This window comes from Ovis aries, chromosome 4, assembly GCF_016772045.2.
Source record: "Ovis aries strain OAR_USU_Benz2616 breed Rambouillet chromosome 4, ARS-UI_Ramb_v3.0, whole genome shotgun sequence".
In the NCBI taxonomy this organism is placed as follows: domain Eukaryota; kingdom Metazoa; phylum Chordata; class Mammalia; order Artiodactyla; family Bovidae; genus Ovis; species Ovis aries.
Genome location: NC_056057.1, coordinates 118,530,358 through 118,543,999, shown reverse-complemented (window position 1 = coordinate 118,543,999; position 13,642 = coordinate 118,530,358). Strand labels below are relative to the sequence as shown.

General features: G+C 53.6%; 1 protein-coding gene across 5 annotated transcripts in view; it reads left to right on the top strand.

The window, feature by feature from the left end:
- The window catches only part of PAXIP1 (PAX interacting protein 1), a 41,279-nt gene that overhangs the window by 11,826 nt on the left and 15,811 nt on the right, over window positions 1–13,642 (top strand). For 4 of the 5 annotated variants that reach the window (XM_060415222.1, XM_060415220.1, XM_060415221.1 and 1 more), the window contains 4 exons: window positions 2,628–2,741; window positions 5,430–6,065; window positions 11,928–12,399; window positions 12,873–12,967. In XM_060415222.1, the coding sequence (XP_060271205.1) occupies window positions 2,628–2,741; window positions 5,430–6,065; window positions 11,928–12,399; window positions 12,873–12,967 (1,317 nt within the window). Of the gene's footprint in view, window positions 1–182; window positions 297–2,627; window positions 2,742–5,429; window positions 6,066–11,927; window positions 12,400–12,872; window positions 12,968–13,642 lie in introns of those variants that run through there. The other variant, XM_060415223.1, reaches the window with a different exon arrangement.

Genomic DNA, 13,642 nt, shown 5'->3' with positions numbered 1-13,642 from the left:
ATGGGTAACAAGCCCCGAGTGGCCTCTGCAGCATGGGCACGTGCACACGGACACGCAGGCAGGCAGGCAGGCGGGGTTCCGCCGTGGAGGGACTGTTGCTGGCGGTTCTCAGTGACCTTCTGTCTTTTCCCGTCAGGGTGTTGAGACGCTGGAGCTCTTGCTGGAGTCTTCCAGAGCGCTCCAGGGAGAGGTAGGGAAGGGCGCTTGTGCCGGCAGAAGTTGGGAAGCACAGACATCACCCGCCTCCTCCCGAGCCGGTGTTGGCGCAGGCTGTGGCCGCGGTTGTCGTGTGCTGGGTAGGTGGTGGTCAGGTCCCCGTGTGTGAGAGCCTGCCGGGGCCTGACTGCACTCTGGGAGGCCCTTTCCATCTGTATCTCAATCAACAAAGAATTTCTTGACTGCCTACCCTGTGCCTCGCACTGTACTAGGCCCCAGCCGAGGTTCCAAGGTCAGGACAGGCCTCCTGGTTGGCGGGCTGAGAGCTCGTGCGCAGGAGGGACGAAGAAGGGCTCAAGGAGCTGCACCCCAGGAGTGTCTGGGCAGGAGGCCTGGAGAGGGGCCCGTCCTGGTGCAGAGGGAGGCCTGTCCCCACAGGGACGCGGCCAGGAGCACCCTCTGCTCAGGGTGGAGGGGGCTCAGTGCCCCTTGGGGGCAGCTTGCTGTGGGAGTGCAGGGGCCAGGGGCGCTGAGCTGAGAGGATGGTGGCCCAGGGCCAGGGCCAGCTGCCTGGGCGGGGGCTCAGCGAGGGGGCAGCCGCGCACAGGTTGGGGTGGGTTGGGGGGTGCCCGAGACACTCTGGAAGCGCTCAGATCTGAGCCCGATGGTTCGAGGAGATGTCCAGGCTCTTTTAGCTGAGTGGATAGATTAGGAAGATTGCTGTTTTAAAAAAGAGCATTTTCCCCCCCAGTTATAAATGCTTTTGAAAATTTGGAAAATACAGAAAAGTATAAAAATGAAAATTAAAACGTCCCCATGACCCCGTCACCGCTAGGTAGCTATTGTTAACAGTTTGGTGTGGAAAGAGCATTCTTCATCACACTGTTAGAAACTCACTGGATGAGCTGGTGCAGATATGTTCAGGTCACTTACTGCAGACGCAGGTTGGTGAAGACTCTGATTCCAGGAAGTTTTCCAAGTTGACACAAGCTAGAGTTTGGGGGCTTGGTCCACGGGGGCCTCACCTCCCCCATGCAGGCTTGTTGTGCTCTGTTGAAACCCAGCCAGGGTCCAGGCCGTAGGGTGGAGGACTAGTCAGTGAAGTAGAAATAATAAAGCCATGTCTAGATTGCGGTTTTTATTTCATTTGTAATAAAGATTATATAATTTATTAGAGTCATATGTTTTATCATGTAATTAAGTCTCACCACCAAATGCTGCAGGGCATGTTTTTGTGGAAGTCACTATTAAAAATAACACCTTCTGATCAAGTCTCCTGAAATGTGTCACTGACTAAATTAAAGACGTACAAAATAATGATTTTAAGGTGATTTTGTAAAATTGATGTGTTCTTGTTAGTATTCACAGAGTAGTATGGAATGCAAAATAATTTCTAGAAATATTTGTAAAATGGAGAGTAGATACAGGATGTTAGATTTTTGGCAATCTGAATAATGACAGTTAAAAAGAAAAAATATTGTTAAAAAAAATTAGCTTGAGACAAAGTTCAGAATTCTTAACTAATTCACAGTTTATAGTAAGTTACTTAGCATAAAATTGACTTCAATGATTATCTTAGAATTAACGCTTTTGTTTTCCTTAAATGTTTCTTTTGACTTTCAGATGATAAAATTTTATTTTTCAGAAATTGTTTTTAGTACGACCTGCCCTTAGCGAAGCAGTCTAGAACAGTGGGAAGCACAGTTTGGAGTCAGGCCTGGACTTAGGCAGACCTAGGTTTTACGATGATCAGCTCTGACTTCTGTGAGTTCGTGTGTCCCCTGCGGGGTCGCAGGGATGAGGAGCCCTTGGCACAGTTCCTGGCACATAGTAGGCAGGCAATAAATGGAGCTGTTGGTTCTGGAGTGAAAGCCTCTGTCACAGCATAAGCCATCACATCTGAGTCTCAGCTTCATCACTTGCGCAAGCATAGGAATATGCCTTTTATGCTTGCCTCATTTTCTGTGTGCTTGGTAATTACGTTTTCCCTTGAGCTTATACGCCACTGTATTTTTGTCGTTTATTTTTAATTCATTTCATAATAAGCATTTATTTGTTATCCATTAATTCTTAAGGAATCCCTTGAATGTGATCTTTATACTACTGTATGTAAACATTTTAAAAAATGACAGAGTTGGAAGATGGAGTGTGGTGTACTAGTTCTTTTTCCCTGTCATTTTGTTATGTAATGAAGGAATCCTCCACTCAGCCCCTGGAGTGTGGACATAAGTATTTTTTAATTTATTTGGTGACAAGGCAAAAAAGGTGATGTTTATAAACCTTAAGATAGGAGTAAAAGTTACTGAAACAAGCGCATAGCTGAAAGCTCATCTTGTTTCTCCCACTAATAGGCTTAGGTTAATTTCATTTAAGAAGGAAGAAAGTGGATGAGCACAGTGGTTATGATGCCACATAAAGTGGGCAGGCAAGTCGGTGAGTGTGATGGAAGCGTGATTTCTGGTTCCCACCAGGTGTCGCCTGAGGACCGAAGCGCCCTGTGGGCGATGCTCACCTTCCACGGGGGCGGCTGCCAGCTGAACCTCAACAGGAAGTGCACGCACCTGGTTGTTCCCGAGCCAAAGGGGGTAAGCGACCCATGTACGTTCTCCTTTTAAACGTCTTCTAAGCATTTCCAGTCATCACATGTCTTCATTGAACTTCTTTTGAATTAACTGGATTCTGTTTGCAAAAGCTGATGACATGAGCTTATGTCACTTGTAAGACAGCTTCATTCCACAAAGGGTGGGAGGTGACGAATTTTACTTTGAACCGGATGTGACTTTTAAATACAAAGAAATTTGGGTTTGTTTCATGGTGAAGATTGGACAGATTTTTTTAATCTTTAGGTTTCCTTTCACATAGACTAAAACTTCAATTGTGAAAATGTGTGTGAGTGCTCGTTACAGTTTTTACAAAGGGTTGTACTGAGTATAATTATAAACATGCATTTGGAGCAGTTCTCAGTGTCCTGTCCTTCTTAATAACCTGGAATATTTAAGCGGTGGTTACCTCTTCCCTAAGCACGGGTGGGGCCGTGGGGATTGGGGTCCTCGAGTGGGGTGCAGGTCAGCAGCGCAGCCCCGCAGGACGTGTTAGGGCTGCAGGCTGGCCTCCCACCCGCCCCAGACCGAGCGGAACAGGACCTGCTGGGGTGGGGAGGAAGCCCGGGCCTTCTGCTGCACCCCCACATGAAGTGCGAAAACTGCTCTTGTGTGGAGGCCGAGCTTTCTTCCTCCCATGGACAATTATGTAGAACTTTGAGAATTAAGTATAGTGTATTCACAGTGGGAAGGTCTTTTGACAAGTTAATGTTCTCACGTCAGTCATTACCTCCATATTTTTCATTGCCTTCAGTCTGAATCGACACCATGTGTGTCTCACCCGAGTGCGCTGACTCACTAAGTGGGAGGTGGGCGTCCGGCCAGGTCTGGGGTGAAGGGGGCGTGGAAGCTGACAGACCCCCCTGCCAGGAGGGTCCCTTGCCCTGGACCCCGGAAGCCGGGCAGCCCGTGGATGTGTACTGTTAACAGAGCTTATTCTCTGACAAGAAAGTGAGCTGTGAGCTGGTGAGTGTGCTTTACCTTAGTAAGCCACTTACTCCAGGGAGAAGCTCTGAAAATTTGGGGCGAATCTTAAAGTCTACTTAAGTAAAAAGTTGTATCTTACGTGACAATTTAAGAGATAAGTAGTATGCTTTGATTAAAGAGTATAGGTTTTTTTTTTCCTCTTTCTATCAACTGGTTTATAGCTGAAAATAAATCCTTTGATTTTAGGTAGCTAGTTTAAGGGGAATGAAATGTTTATAAGTTTTAAAACTATGAGAGAATACTTGTAAAGGGTCAGATTACAGTTGGAGGCAGTATATGAATCGAGTGGATTTGTCAGACCAGCCGAAAGTGAAAGTCACTCAGTCGTGTCTGACTCTTTGCGACCCCATGGACTATGCAGTCCATGGAATTCTCCAGGCCAGAATACTGCCGTGGGTAGCCTTTCCTGTCTCCAGGGAATCTTCCCAACCCAGGGACCAGACCCAGGCCTCCTGCATTGCAGGTGGATTCTTTACCAGCTGAGCCACAAGGGAAGCCCAAGAATACTGGAGTGGGTAGCCTATGCCTTCTCCAGGGCATCTTCCTGACCCAGGAATCAAACTGGGGTCTCCTGCATTGCAGGCGGATTCTTTACCAACTGAGCTAGCTGACTATATACACAAAAATAAATGGCACGTTTAATTTTTTCATTTTTGATAAATTTATGGAGAAAATACGGCATGATGAAACTATGTTTTCTGTATTCTTGAATTTTTTAAATGTTTTAAGTTGAGAAGAATGGAGGAATTTAATAACGGCCAAAACACAGGGTATGTTGCTCAGTGTTTGGCGGAGGGAGCTGGTTTCCGGGTGTACATGCTCGCTCTCCACTGAAGGCCGAAGGCGGAGCTGGGGAGGGTCCTCGGGTCCTCCAGCAGGGCCCCAAATCCCTGTTTGCCGGAGAATGGCTGTTAGCTGAGGCTTTAGCACAGGTAGGTGGGACTCTGCCGCTTCAACGAGCCACAGTTACGAACTGGTTCACTTGAAGCTGCTTTATCACATTGCTCTCGCGTAGGGTTTCTTCTGTCTCTCTTGCCTCGGGCGTGCCTTCCGGTCTGCCCTGTGCCCTGGAGTGTCCCCAGGCGCCCCGGCTCGCTGCCCACAGAGCCCGCCGGGCCTGCCTGCCCGCGGCCCACGCGGCGTGGCGCTGGCTTCCCTCATAGTCCCGTCACCTGTTTGACCTCTGTGCAGAGCTGAGTCGAAGCCTCGTGGGGTCCGAATCACTGCGACTTTGTTTCAGTGGAACGAGCTTGGTGCACGGCGGTGCCTGCTGGGGCGGTGTCCTCACGCCCGGTGACTGCCTGTGGTCCTGGGGGCTCCGTCCACCGCGGCACGGCTCCGAGCAGCTCTCGGTGATCACCACGCTGGACGGCAGACACGCCTGTCGCTCCTGGGCATCTCACGGGAGTCCTGGCGCTGCGTGCTGGCTGAAGTTGTGTTTGCAAACGACAGCTGAAGCACAGTCTTCTCAGATTGCTGTTGGCACAGGGGACGGCGTCCTGTGACCCCTGATACGTGGCTCTTCCTGTCTCCTGCCTGAAGGGGTCTGAGTGGTTCCTGTGGGTGAAGTGGCCACAACCGTAGCTGACTCTTCTCTTCCTAGAGTTCTTGCTTTGCGTCCGTGATTCTAGGAGATCTGGTAAACCCCGCAGCTTGCTTCTGTGTGTGTCTGTGCTTCACCCACAGGAGAAATACGAGTGTGCTTTGAGGAGAGCCAGTATTAAGATTGTGACCCCCGACTGGGTCCTGGATTGCATCGCGGAGAAGACCAGGAAGGACGAAGCCCTCTATCACCCCCGCCTCATCGTCTACGAGGAGGAGGAGGAGGAAGAGGAGGAGGAGGAGGGGGCGGGCAATGAGGAGCCGGACTCCCCGAACGAGGGCAGCACGGACGGGAAGTCCAGCCCTGCCAGCTCTCAGGAGGGCTCCCCCTCAGGCGAGCCGCCCTTCTCACCCAAGTCAAGTGCTGAGAAGTCGAAAGGGGAGCTGATGTTCGACGACTCTTCAGACTCTTCGCCCGAGAAGCAGGAAAGGAACTTAAACTGGACCCCTGCGGAGGTCCCCCAGCTGGCGGCGGCGAAGCGCCGGCTGCCCGCTGGCAAGGAGCCCGGGCTGATTAACCTGTGCGCCAACGTGCCGCCCGTCCCTGGGGGCATCCTGCCGCCCGAGGTCCGCGGGAGCTTGCTGGCGCCGGGACAGAGCCTGCAGGGCCCCGAGAGGCCCGAGGTGATGGCCGCCTGGAGTCCGGCCATGCGGACGCTGAGGAACATCACGAACAACGCCGACATCCAGCAGATGAGCCGCCCCTCCAACGTGGCGCACGTAAGTCACTCTTCTAGACAGAAATGTAAATGTCGATTTCAGTCTTTTTAGAAGATCCGATTATTTTCTGCTTCTTCAGAACAGTTAACGCACAGGCAGTGTTTCTTTGCCGAGGGCATGTTCTGCAGTCTCTGTGTCTGCACACACGCGTGTGTTCAGTGTCGCAGACTCCCGACGAGAGCGGTGACAGGCCCTGACCCCGCTGAGCGGCACACGCCCCGCGGCCAGGCTGCCCTGGACGGTGGCCCCAGAGGGAAGCCCGAGGCTGCCAGCTCTGCCTTGGTGTTTACCACGAGCTGTGGGTTGGTAGAGGGCATGGCCTGGTTCGCTCATTCATTGAAGAAGCCTCAGTTTTAATTTACAGTTTTGTGATGGGAGCCTGCTGTACAGAATGGACCTTAAATGCTTCAGTAGCTGTTCTTCCATTCAGGACAAAAAGAAGGCAGTTAGGTGTATGTGTGTCTCTGTGTGTGTGTGGGGGTCAATGTGTGTGTGGGTCCCTGTGTATGCGGGACCCTGTGTGTGTGGGTTGCTGTGTGTGTGTAGGGGGGGTCCCTGTGTGTGTGTCCCCGTGTGTGTGTGGGTCCCTGGGTGTGTAGGGGGGCATCCCTGGGTGTGCGGGTCGCTGTGTGTGTGTGTGTGTGTGGGGTCCCTGTGTGTGTGTGTGTGTCCCTGTGGGGGGGGGTCCCTGTGTGTGTGTGAGGTCCCTGTGTGTGTGTGTGTGTCCCTGTGTGTGGGGGGGTCCCTGTGTGTGGGGGGGTCCCTGTGTGTGGGGGGGTCCCTGTGTGTGTGTGGGGGGCCCTGTGTGTGGGCCTTGGAGACAAGGTAGTGAGTGAGGATGAGGAGCCCGGCCCCTTCTCGGGTGCAGAAGGCGGGCGGGGCGCAGACGGGTCTGAGCAGAAGGGCTCCCCATGACGTGGGTGTCTGGATGGTGGTGCTGAGTCGTGTACCAGCCACAGGCAGAGGAGGCTCCTTAGGTCGAGCACTTAACCCCAGGCGGCCCTGGCAGAGCTGAAAGCGAGTTCTGGGTGGGGGGCCAGCCCTCAGACCCCGAGCAGACTGACCCTGCCGAGTCCTGAGGGCTGGAGGGGCCTGGCGGGTGGGGCCTCAGCTTGCGTGGGGGGTTAGTTTGAGAGTCCTGTTGGTTAAAAGTGTATGAGAAGTGTCCCTCCCTGCCTCCCTGTCTTGGGGTAAAGAGTGACCAGTGGATAGTACCTGGTTCTTGAGACGCTGGAGGGGCGGCCCCTGGCCGGGGTTGGGGGGAGTGCGGGGGGAACACGGGGTCAGGGACTTGGGGGGCGAGTGTCCCGACATGGACGCGAGGTTCTGGACGTGGGCTGGAGCTGGATAGGAGCCAGGGTGAGGGGCACCCTGCCCTGGGGTGTTGGCAGAGTGCACGCGGTGGGGCCTGGCCCATGGTGAGGGCTGGGGTGGCACCCACAGCCCACAGGGGAAGCCGGAGGAGGCAGAGCTGGCCCGTTCGGATGGGCGATTTTGGGAGAGTGGCGGCTTCGGAGGGGAAGGCGGAGGGCGAGGTCGCGCACTGTAGCTGACCCGCCACGGTCTGCTGAGGCGTCTGCTGTGCTCCAGAGGACCTGCACTCTGTGTGCCGGCCCCGGCTATGAGTGGCGAGTGGCGGGAGGAGCGAGGAGGTGGTCAGAGAACGGGAGGGCCAGGCCCGGCCAGGTGGTGCCACCGAGACCCGGGGAGAAGCTGGAGCCTGGGAAGGAGCAGGCGCCCCTGTGGGCGGTGGGCCCCGTGTCAGCACCCAGCCCTGCAGGGGCCGTGGGGAGGGTGGGGTGCAGATGCCCGGCCAGAGGCAGAGAAAGGGAGGAAGTCAGAAATCGGGGTGGGGCAGGCTGGGGAAGCCTCCAGGGCACCTGCCCTGTGGGCCAGCGGACGCCTCCCTGGGCTGTTCCCTGGGGCTGCCTGGAGGGTGGTGGGGGGTGCCAGCCTCCTCCTCGTCAGCTGTGGAGACGGGACAGGTGTGCCCGGTGCCCCCTCGCCAGCAGCGCAGAGGGCCTTGCTCGTCAGTGATGGTGTTTCCAGCGGCTTCTGTGTCTTTCCAGTGCAGTGGAGGTTGACTGTACCTTGGAGTCTGTCCCCTTGCACCTGGAAATGCGCAGTCTGTGGCGGGGCACACGTCTGCCTTCCCGCCAGCCGTCCTGCAGGTGCCACCTCCAGGGAAGACAGTCTCTCTCCGCCCGCGGTGCGGGCTGGGTGGGGTCTGTCCTCACCAGGGCAGGGCTGTGATACCGACGGGAAACCTTCGGAGGAAACCTTTGCGGAGCTCTTCAGCAGCATCAGAACATTGGGACATTTCACTGCTAGATGTGGAGAAAAAGAATCTTTGAAAGTTAGAAATAGAAGATTTAGTTTAAAATTAGATCAGGAGGTTGGGGAAACACAGCAGCCATCAGACTCTTGCTGAGATTGCACGTTTCTGGCGGTGAGGAGCTGTGCGTGTGTGTGAGATGTGGCGCTCAGCGTCAGGGACTTAACTAAGGACTGTGGCAGCGCAGAGCGGCATCCATACTCGGCGTCCCCTGAAAACTGTAGCTGGCAGCGCGGCACGCCGCCTGCCCGCTCAGATGGGCTCACGCAGGTCTCCAGCCAGACTCAGGTCAGAAAGCTGGACGCAGCGTCTGGTGGCCAGGGAGGGCGCTCCCGGGGCCTCTCAGCGGCTGGCGGGCTGGTGCGGGCCCTCTGGGCGGCGCCCACCTCAGGCTGGCTGGGCCCTCGCCTGCCTCTCCGCCCGCCCCAGACGCACCAGCCCTGTCAGATGCCGCCCTCAGGAGCCCCTCGGGAGCCCTGTTGCTGACGGCAGGCAGGCTGTCAGGTTCAAGCGGGCTGCCACTGCTGCGGGGAAGCAGTGCGCGCGTGCAGGTAACGTTCTAACGGTGGTGGTGGTGTAGTCGCTCCGTCGTGTCCGACTCTTGCGACCCCATGAACAGAAGAGCCTGGCAGGCTGCAGTCCGTGGGATTCTCCAGGCAAGAATACTGGAGTGGGTAGCCTGTCCCTTCTCGGGGGGAACTTCCTGACCCAGGGTCTCCTGCATTACAGGCAGTTTCTTTACTAACTGAGCTACAAGGGAAGCCCATTCTAATGGTCCCCAAGGCTGTAAAGTGATAATAACCTCCCTGAAGCCCCCCGGCCCCCTCCCACTCCTGCCTGCTTCTCTGCAGGGTCAGCATCCCAAGTGCTGTTCTCTGCTCGGCTGGGTCTGTGGTGGGCTTCATTTCTGCCCCACTTGAGTGGGTATTTTTTAATACTTGCATAGAGAAGAGTTATCTTGTTACTTAAAAACTTACTTAAATCTGCTTTTTCTGCCCAGAGCTCAACTGGGAAGTTTCCAGAGTGCCCAGAGTCTCCTCTTACATGTAGGGTGATTCCTAAGACAGGTATCCTCAGACTCTTGAGTTTAACTTTTTTCAGTTTTAATTTATTTCATCACTGAATCCAAGGCCTGTTAATCTGGCAAATTATATAACGTTTTGGAGTCTATTTAAGTGAAAGATGTATGTTAAAAACATATTTGAGATTTTTGTATAACTTTGCTTTATGTGAAAGTTGAATTTCCAGAGTTTTATTTAAATGACAAGGATACAAAAATAGGGATTAGTTGTATTGGTTGACTTTTCAGTTCAGTTCAGTTGCTCGATCGTGTCCAACTCTGCAACCCCATGCTCTGCAGAGAGCCAGGCTTCCCTGTCCATCACCCATTCCCGGAGCTTGCTCAGACTCATGTCCACTGAGTTAGTAATGCTACCGAACCATCTTATTCTCTGTCATCCCCTTCTCCTTTTGCCCTCAATCTTTCCCAGCATCAGGGTGTTTTCCAATGAGTCATTTCTTCAATCAGGTGGCCAAAATATTGGAGCTTCAGCTTCAGCGTCAGTCCTTCCAGGGAATATTCAGGACTGATTTCCTTTAGGTTGGACTGGTTGGATCTCCTTGCAGTCCAAGAGTCTTCTCCAACACCACAGCTCAAAAGCAGCAATTCTTTGGCCCTCGGCTTTCTTTATAGTACAACTTTCACAAATACACATGACTGCCGGAAAAACCATAGCTTTGACTATACGGATCTTTGTCGGTAAAGTAGTTTATCTGCTTTTTAATACGCTGGCTAGGCTTCTTGTAGCTTTTCTTCCAAGGAACAAGTATCTTTTAATTTCATGGCTCCAGTCACCATCTGCAGTGATTTTGGAGCCCAAAAAATTGTCTGTCAATGTTCTCACTCTTTCCCCGTCTATTTACCATGAAGTGAAGGGACTGGAGACCATGATCTTAGTTTTCTGAATGTTGAGCTTTAAGCCAACTTTTTCATTCTCCTCGTTCACTTTCATCAAGAGGCTCTTTAGTTCCTCTTCACTTTCTGCCATAAGGGTGGTGTCATCTGCATATCTGAGGTTATTAATATTTCTCCCAGCAGTCTTGATTCCAGCTTGTGCTTCTGGCAGCCCAGCACTTCTCATGATGTACTCTGCATAGAACTTAAATAAGCAGGGTGACAATATACAGCCTTGACGTACTTACTCCTTTTCCTATTTGGAACCAGTCTGTTGTTCCATGTCCAGTTCTAACTGTTGCTTCCTGACCTTCATACAGGTTTCTCAGGAGGCAGGTCAGGTGGTCTGGTATTCCCATCTCTTTAAGAATTTTCCAGTTTGTTGTGATCCGCACAGTCAGAGGTTTTGGCATAGTCAATAAAGCAGAAGTAGATGTTTTTCTGGAACTCTCTTGCTTTTTCCATGATCCAGTGGATGCTGGCAGTTTGATGTCTGGTTCTTCTGCCTTTAGCTTGAGCATCTGGAAGTTTTGCAGTTCATGTACTGTTGAAGCCTGGCTTGGAGAATTTTGAGCACTATTTTGCTAATGTGTGAGATGCGTGCAAGTGTGTGGTAGTTTAACATTCTTTAGCATTGCCTTTAGTAAAATCCGTTTGTTATTGTTTTCCTTGACCATAGGAAGTTGCCTTCCAATTTTTTTGAGCATGTAGGGAAAATTCATAATAAGACGGGTTTCTTTTGTTACGTCCAGCGCCATGCAGGTAGTAGAATAACATGGGATGTGACTCTGCGAGGTGATGTCCCTGGTTCCTGAGGCTTGTTGGTTGCTTGCCGGGTGCTTGGCCGACACCTGTCCCGAGGAGGGGATGAGTTCGGGAGAAGCCGTGGCCGGCGGGGGCTCTAGCCTGAGGCCTTCTGTCCAGTGTGTGTGCAGAGCCCCACGTCACCCTGAGGATGGGGAATGGACTGCTGTGCATGGGCCTCTGGGCTGGGGAGGGCTGCCCACATGCACATACCTGGGGCTGGGTCTCTCCTGCCCCTCGTGTGTGTGGCGGAACGGGGCGGCCACAGACAGGGCAGGCTGGGGGCTGCCGTCCGGGGCTGCAGTGTCCCGTGCCTTCATGCGGGTGGGGTCTTGGTGTCCTCTGTACCCTTTGTTTGCTGGGAAATGGCAGCTGTGGGAGGGAGGGTTGGTCAGGCTGTGTGGCCCGGGGGAGGTGGGGGGTGGCGGGGCGTGTGGTCGCAGCAGGACTGTGGGGTCAGCGGGACACAACAGCCCCCCACCAGCACCCCCCGTCCTTCTCTGGAGCGAGTCAGCCACTCCAGGGAGTGTATCTGCCCACGTCCGTTCCGTAGCCTCTTCCATTTTACTTACTCTGTTCCACGTTTTGGTGAAGAGGTCTCAAGTACTAGCGTGTCCACTTCACTGAGCTGGCAGTGTGTGTGCACTGGGAGAGGCAGGTCCGCTGGTGAGGGTGAGCGCGGCGTGTCGGGTGTGCGCTCCGCTCTCTGAGGGGCCTGGAGGTGAGGGCAGCAGCTGTTGACGCGCCCTTGCCTGATCTCCGCTTCCAGATCCTGCAGTCCCTCTCGGCGCCGACGAAGACGCTGGAGCAGCAGGTGAACCACGGCCAGCAAGGCCCCGGGAGCGCTGTGCTGCTCGGCCAGGTGAAGGTGGCCCCGGAGCCAGCCCCGGCGCCACAGCCTGTCCTGCACCTGCAGCCGCAGCAGCTCCTGCAGCTCCAGCAGCAGCATCTGGCGCAGCAGCCCTACCCGCCGCCTCCACCACACCCGTTCCCGCCGCCGCCGGCCCACCCGCACCAGTTCCCCCAGCAGCCCCTGCAGCGGCCCCAGCCGCCCCTGCAGCAGCAGCAGCAGCTCGCCCACCTGCAGCAGCAGCACCTCCAGCACCTGCAGCGCCTGCAGCAGATGCAGCCTATGCAGCCGACGGCACAGCCGCCTGGCCCGCCGGCCCAGGCCCTGCAGCCCCCACCACCCCAGGCGCAGGCGCAGCCCCCACTGTTCGGACACGACCCAGCGGTGGAGAGTTAGTAATGTGCATCCTTCTTTCCCTCCCCTGAAACCCTTGTACCTGCTCTGAGAGCGTTTGAGGGCAGGCTAAGGATTTGTGTCAGAGAAATACATAGAAAACGGGGACCATAGTTCAGAATCGATAGGTTTCTCGGGTGGCCTGGGCCTCCATCCATACCCTGAAGTGAACACTGGTGTCCTTGGAATGGCGGGCTGCCACAAGGACCACTCGGAGCGCTCGGCGCCCAGACATAGACCGTGGTGGCTCCCGGTTTTGAATCATGTGATATGGGCGATCGGGTAGCTCCATTGTAGCAGCTGCTTTTGCAGGACCTTTTGCAGAGGTCCTCGATGGGTGGAGACATCATGGGCAGGCGTGACTGACTTCATAGGTTCACACTGAGCTCTGCAGAGTGCGCTTTCTCATGTTCCATGCACACGTTCACAGCGCGGGCTCTGGTTCATTTTCCTTGTGTGATTCTGTTCTAGTCCCAGAAGAAGGCTTCCTACTGGGGTGTGTGTTTGCAATCGCGGATTATCCAGAGCAGATGTCTGACAAGCAGCTGCTGGCCACTTGGAAAAGGGTGAGGGCACTAAGATACACACACCTGCACACACACACAGACGTGTACCTACGCCTGTACTCACACTGGGTTGGCCAAGAAGCTAATTTGTTTTTTTCTGTAAGACAGCTCTGATACCGCTTAACTGACTTTAACTTCATGCAAAACAGTTTTGTTAGATTGTTCTATGACAGCTGTCTTATCAGCTTGTATTCTTTTTAAAAGTTATCAAAATTGGTGAATTTCTGTGTAGCCATTTTAATATTGAAGATGAAAGAAACAAAGGAATATTCTTGACATGCTTAATTATTTCAAGAAAGGTAAAAAAACAACTGAAAAGGAATAAAAGGGATCTTTGTACAGCGTATGGAGAAGGTGCTGTGACTGATCAAGTGTGCCAGAAGTGGTTTGCAAAGTTTCCTGCTAGAGGTTTCTTGCTGGACGGTGCCCCATGGCTGGGTAGACCAGTTGAAGTGGATAGTGAGCAAATCGAGACATTAGCTAAGAGCAGTCAACATTACACCGCGTGTGAGGTAGCCGACACACTCAGGACTTCCACATCCAGCGCGGAGAGTGAGTTGCACCAGCTTGCCTGTGTTCATGACTTTGATGTTTGGGTTCCACACAAGGAAAGCGAAACAAGCCTTCTTGACCTTTTTTCCACATGCAGTTCTCTATTGAAACGTAACAAAAAAC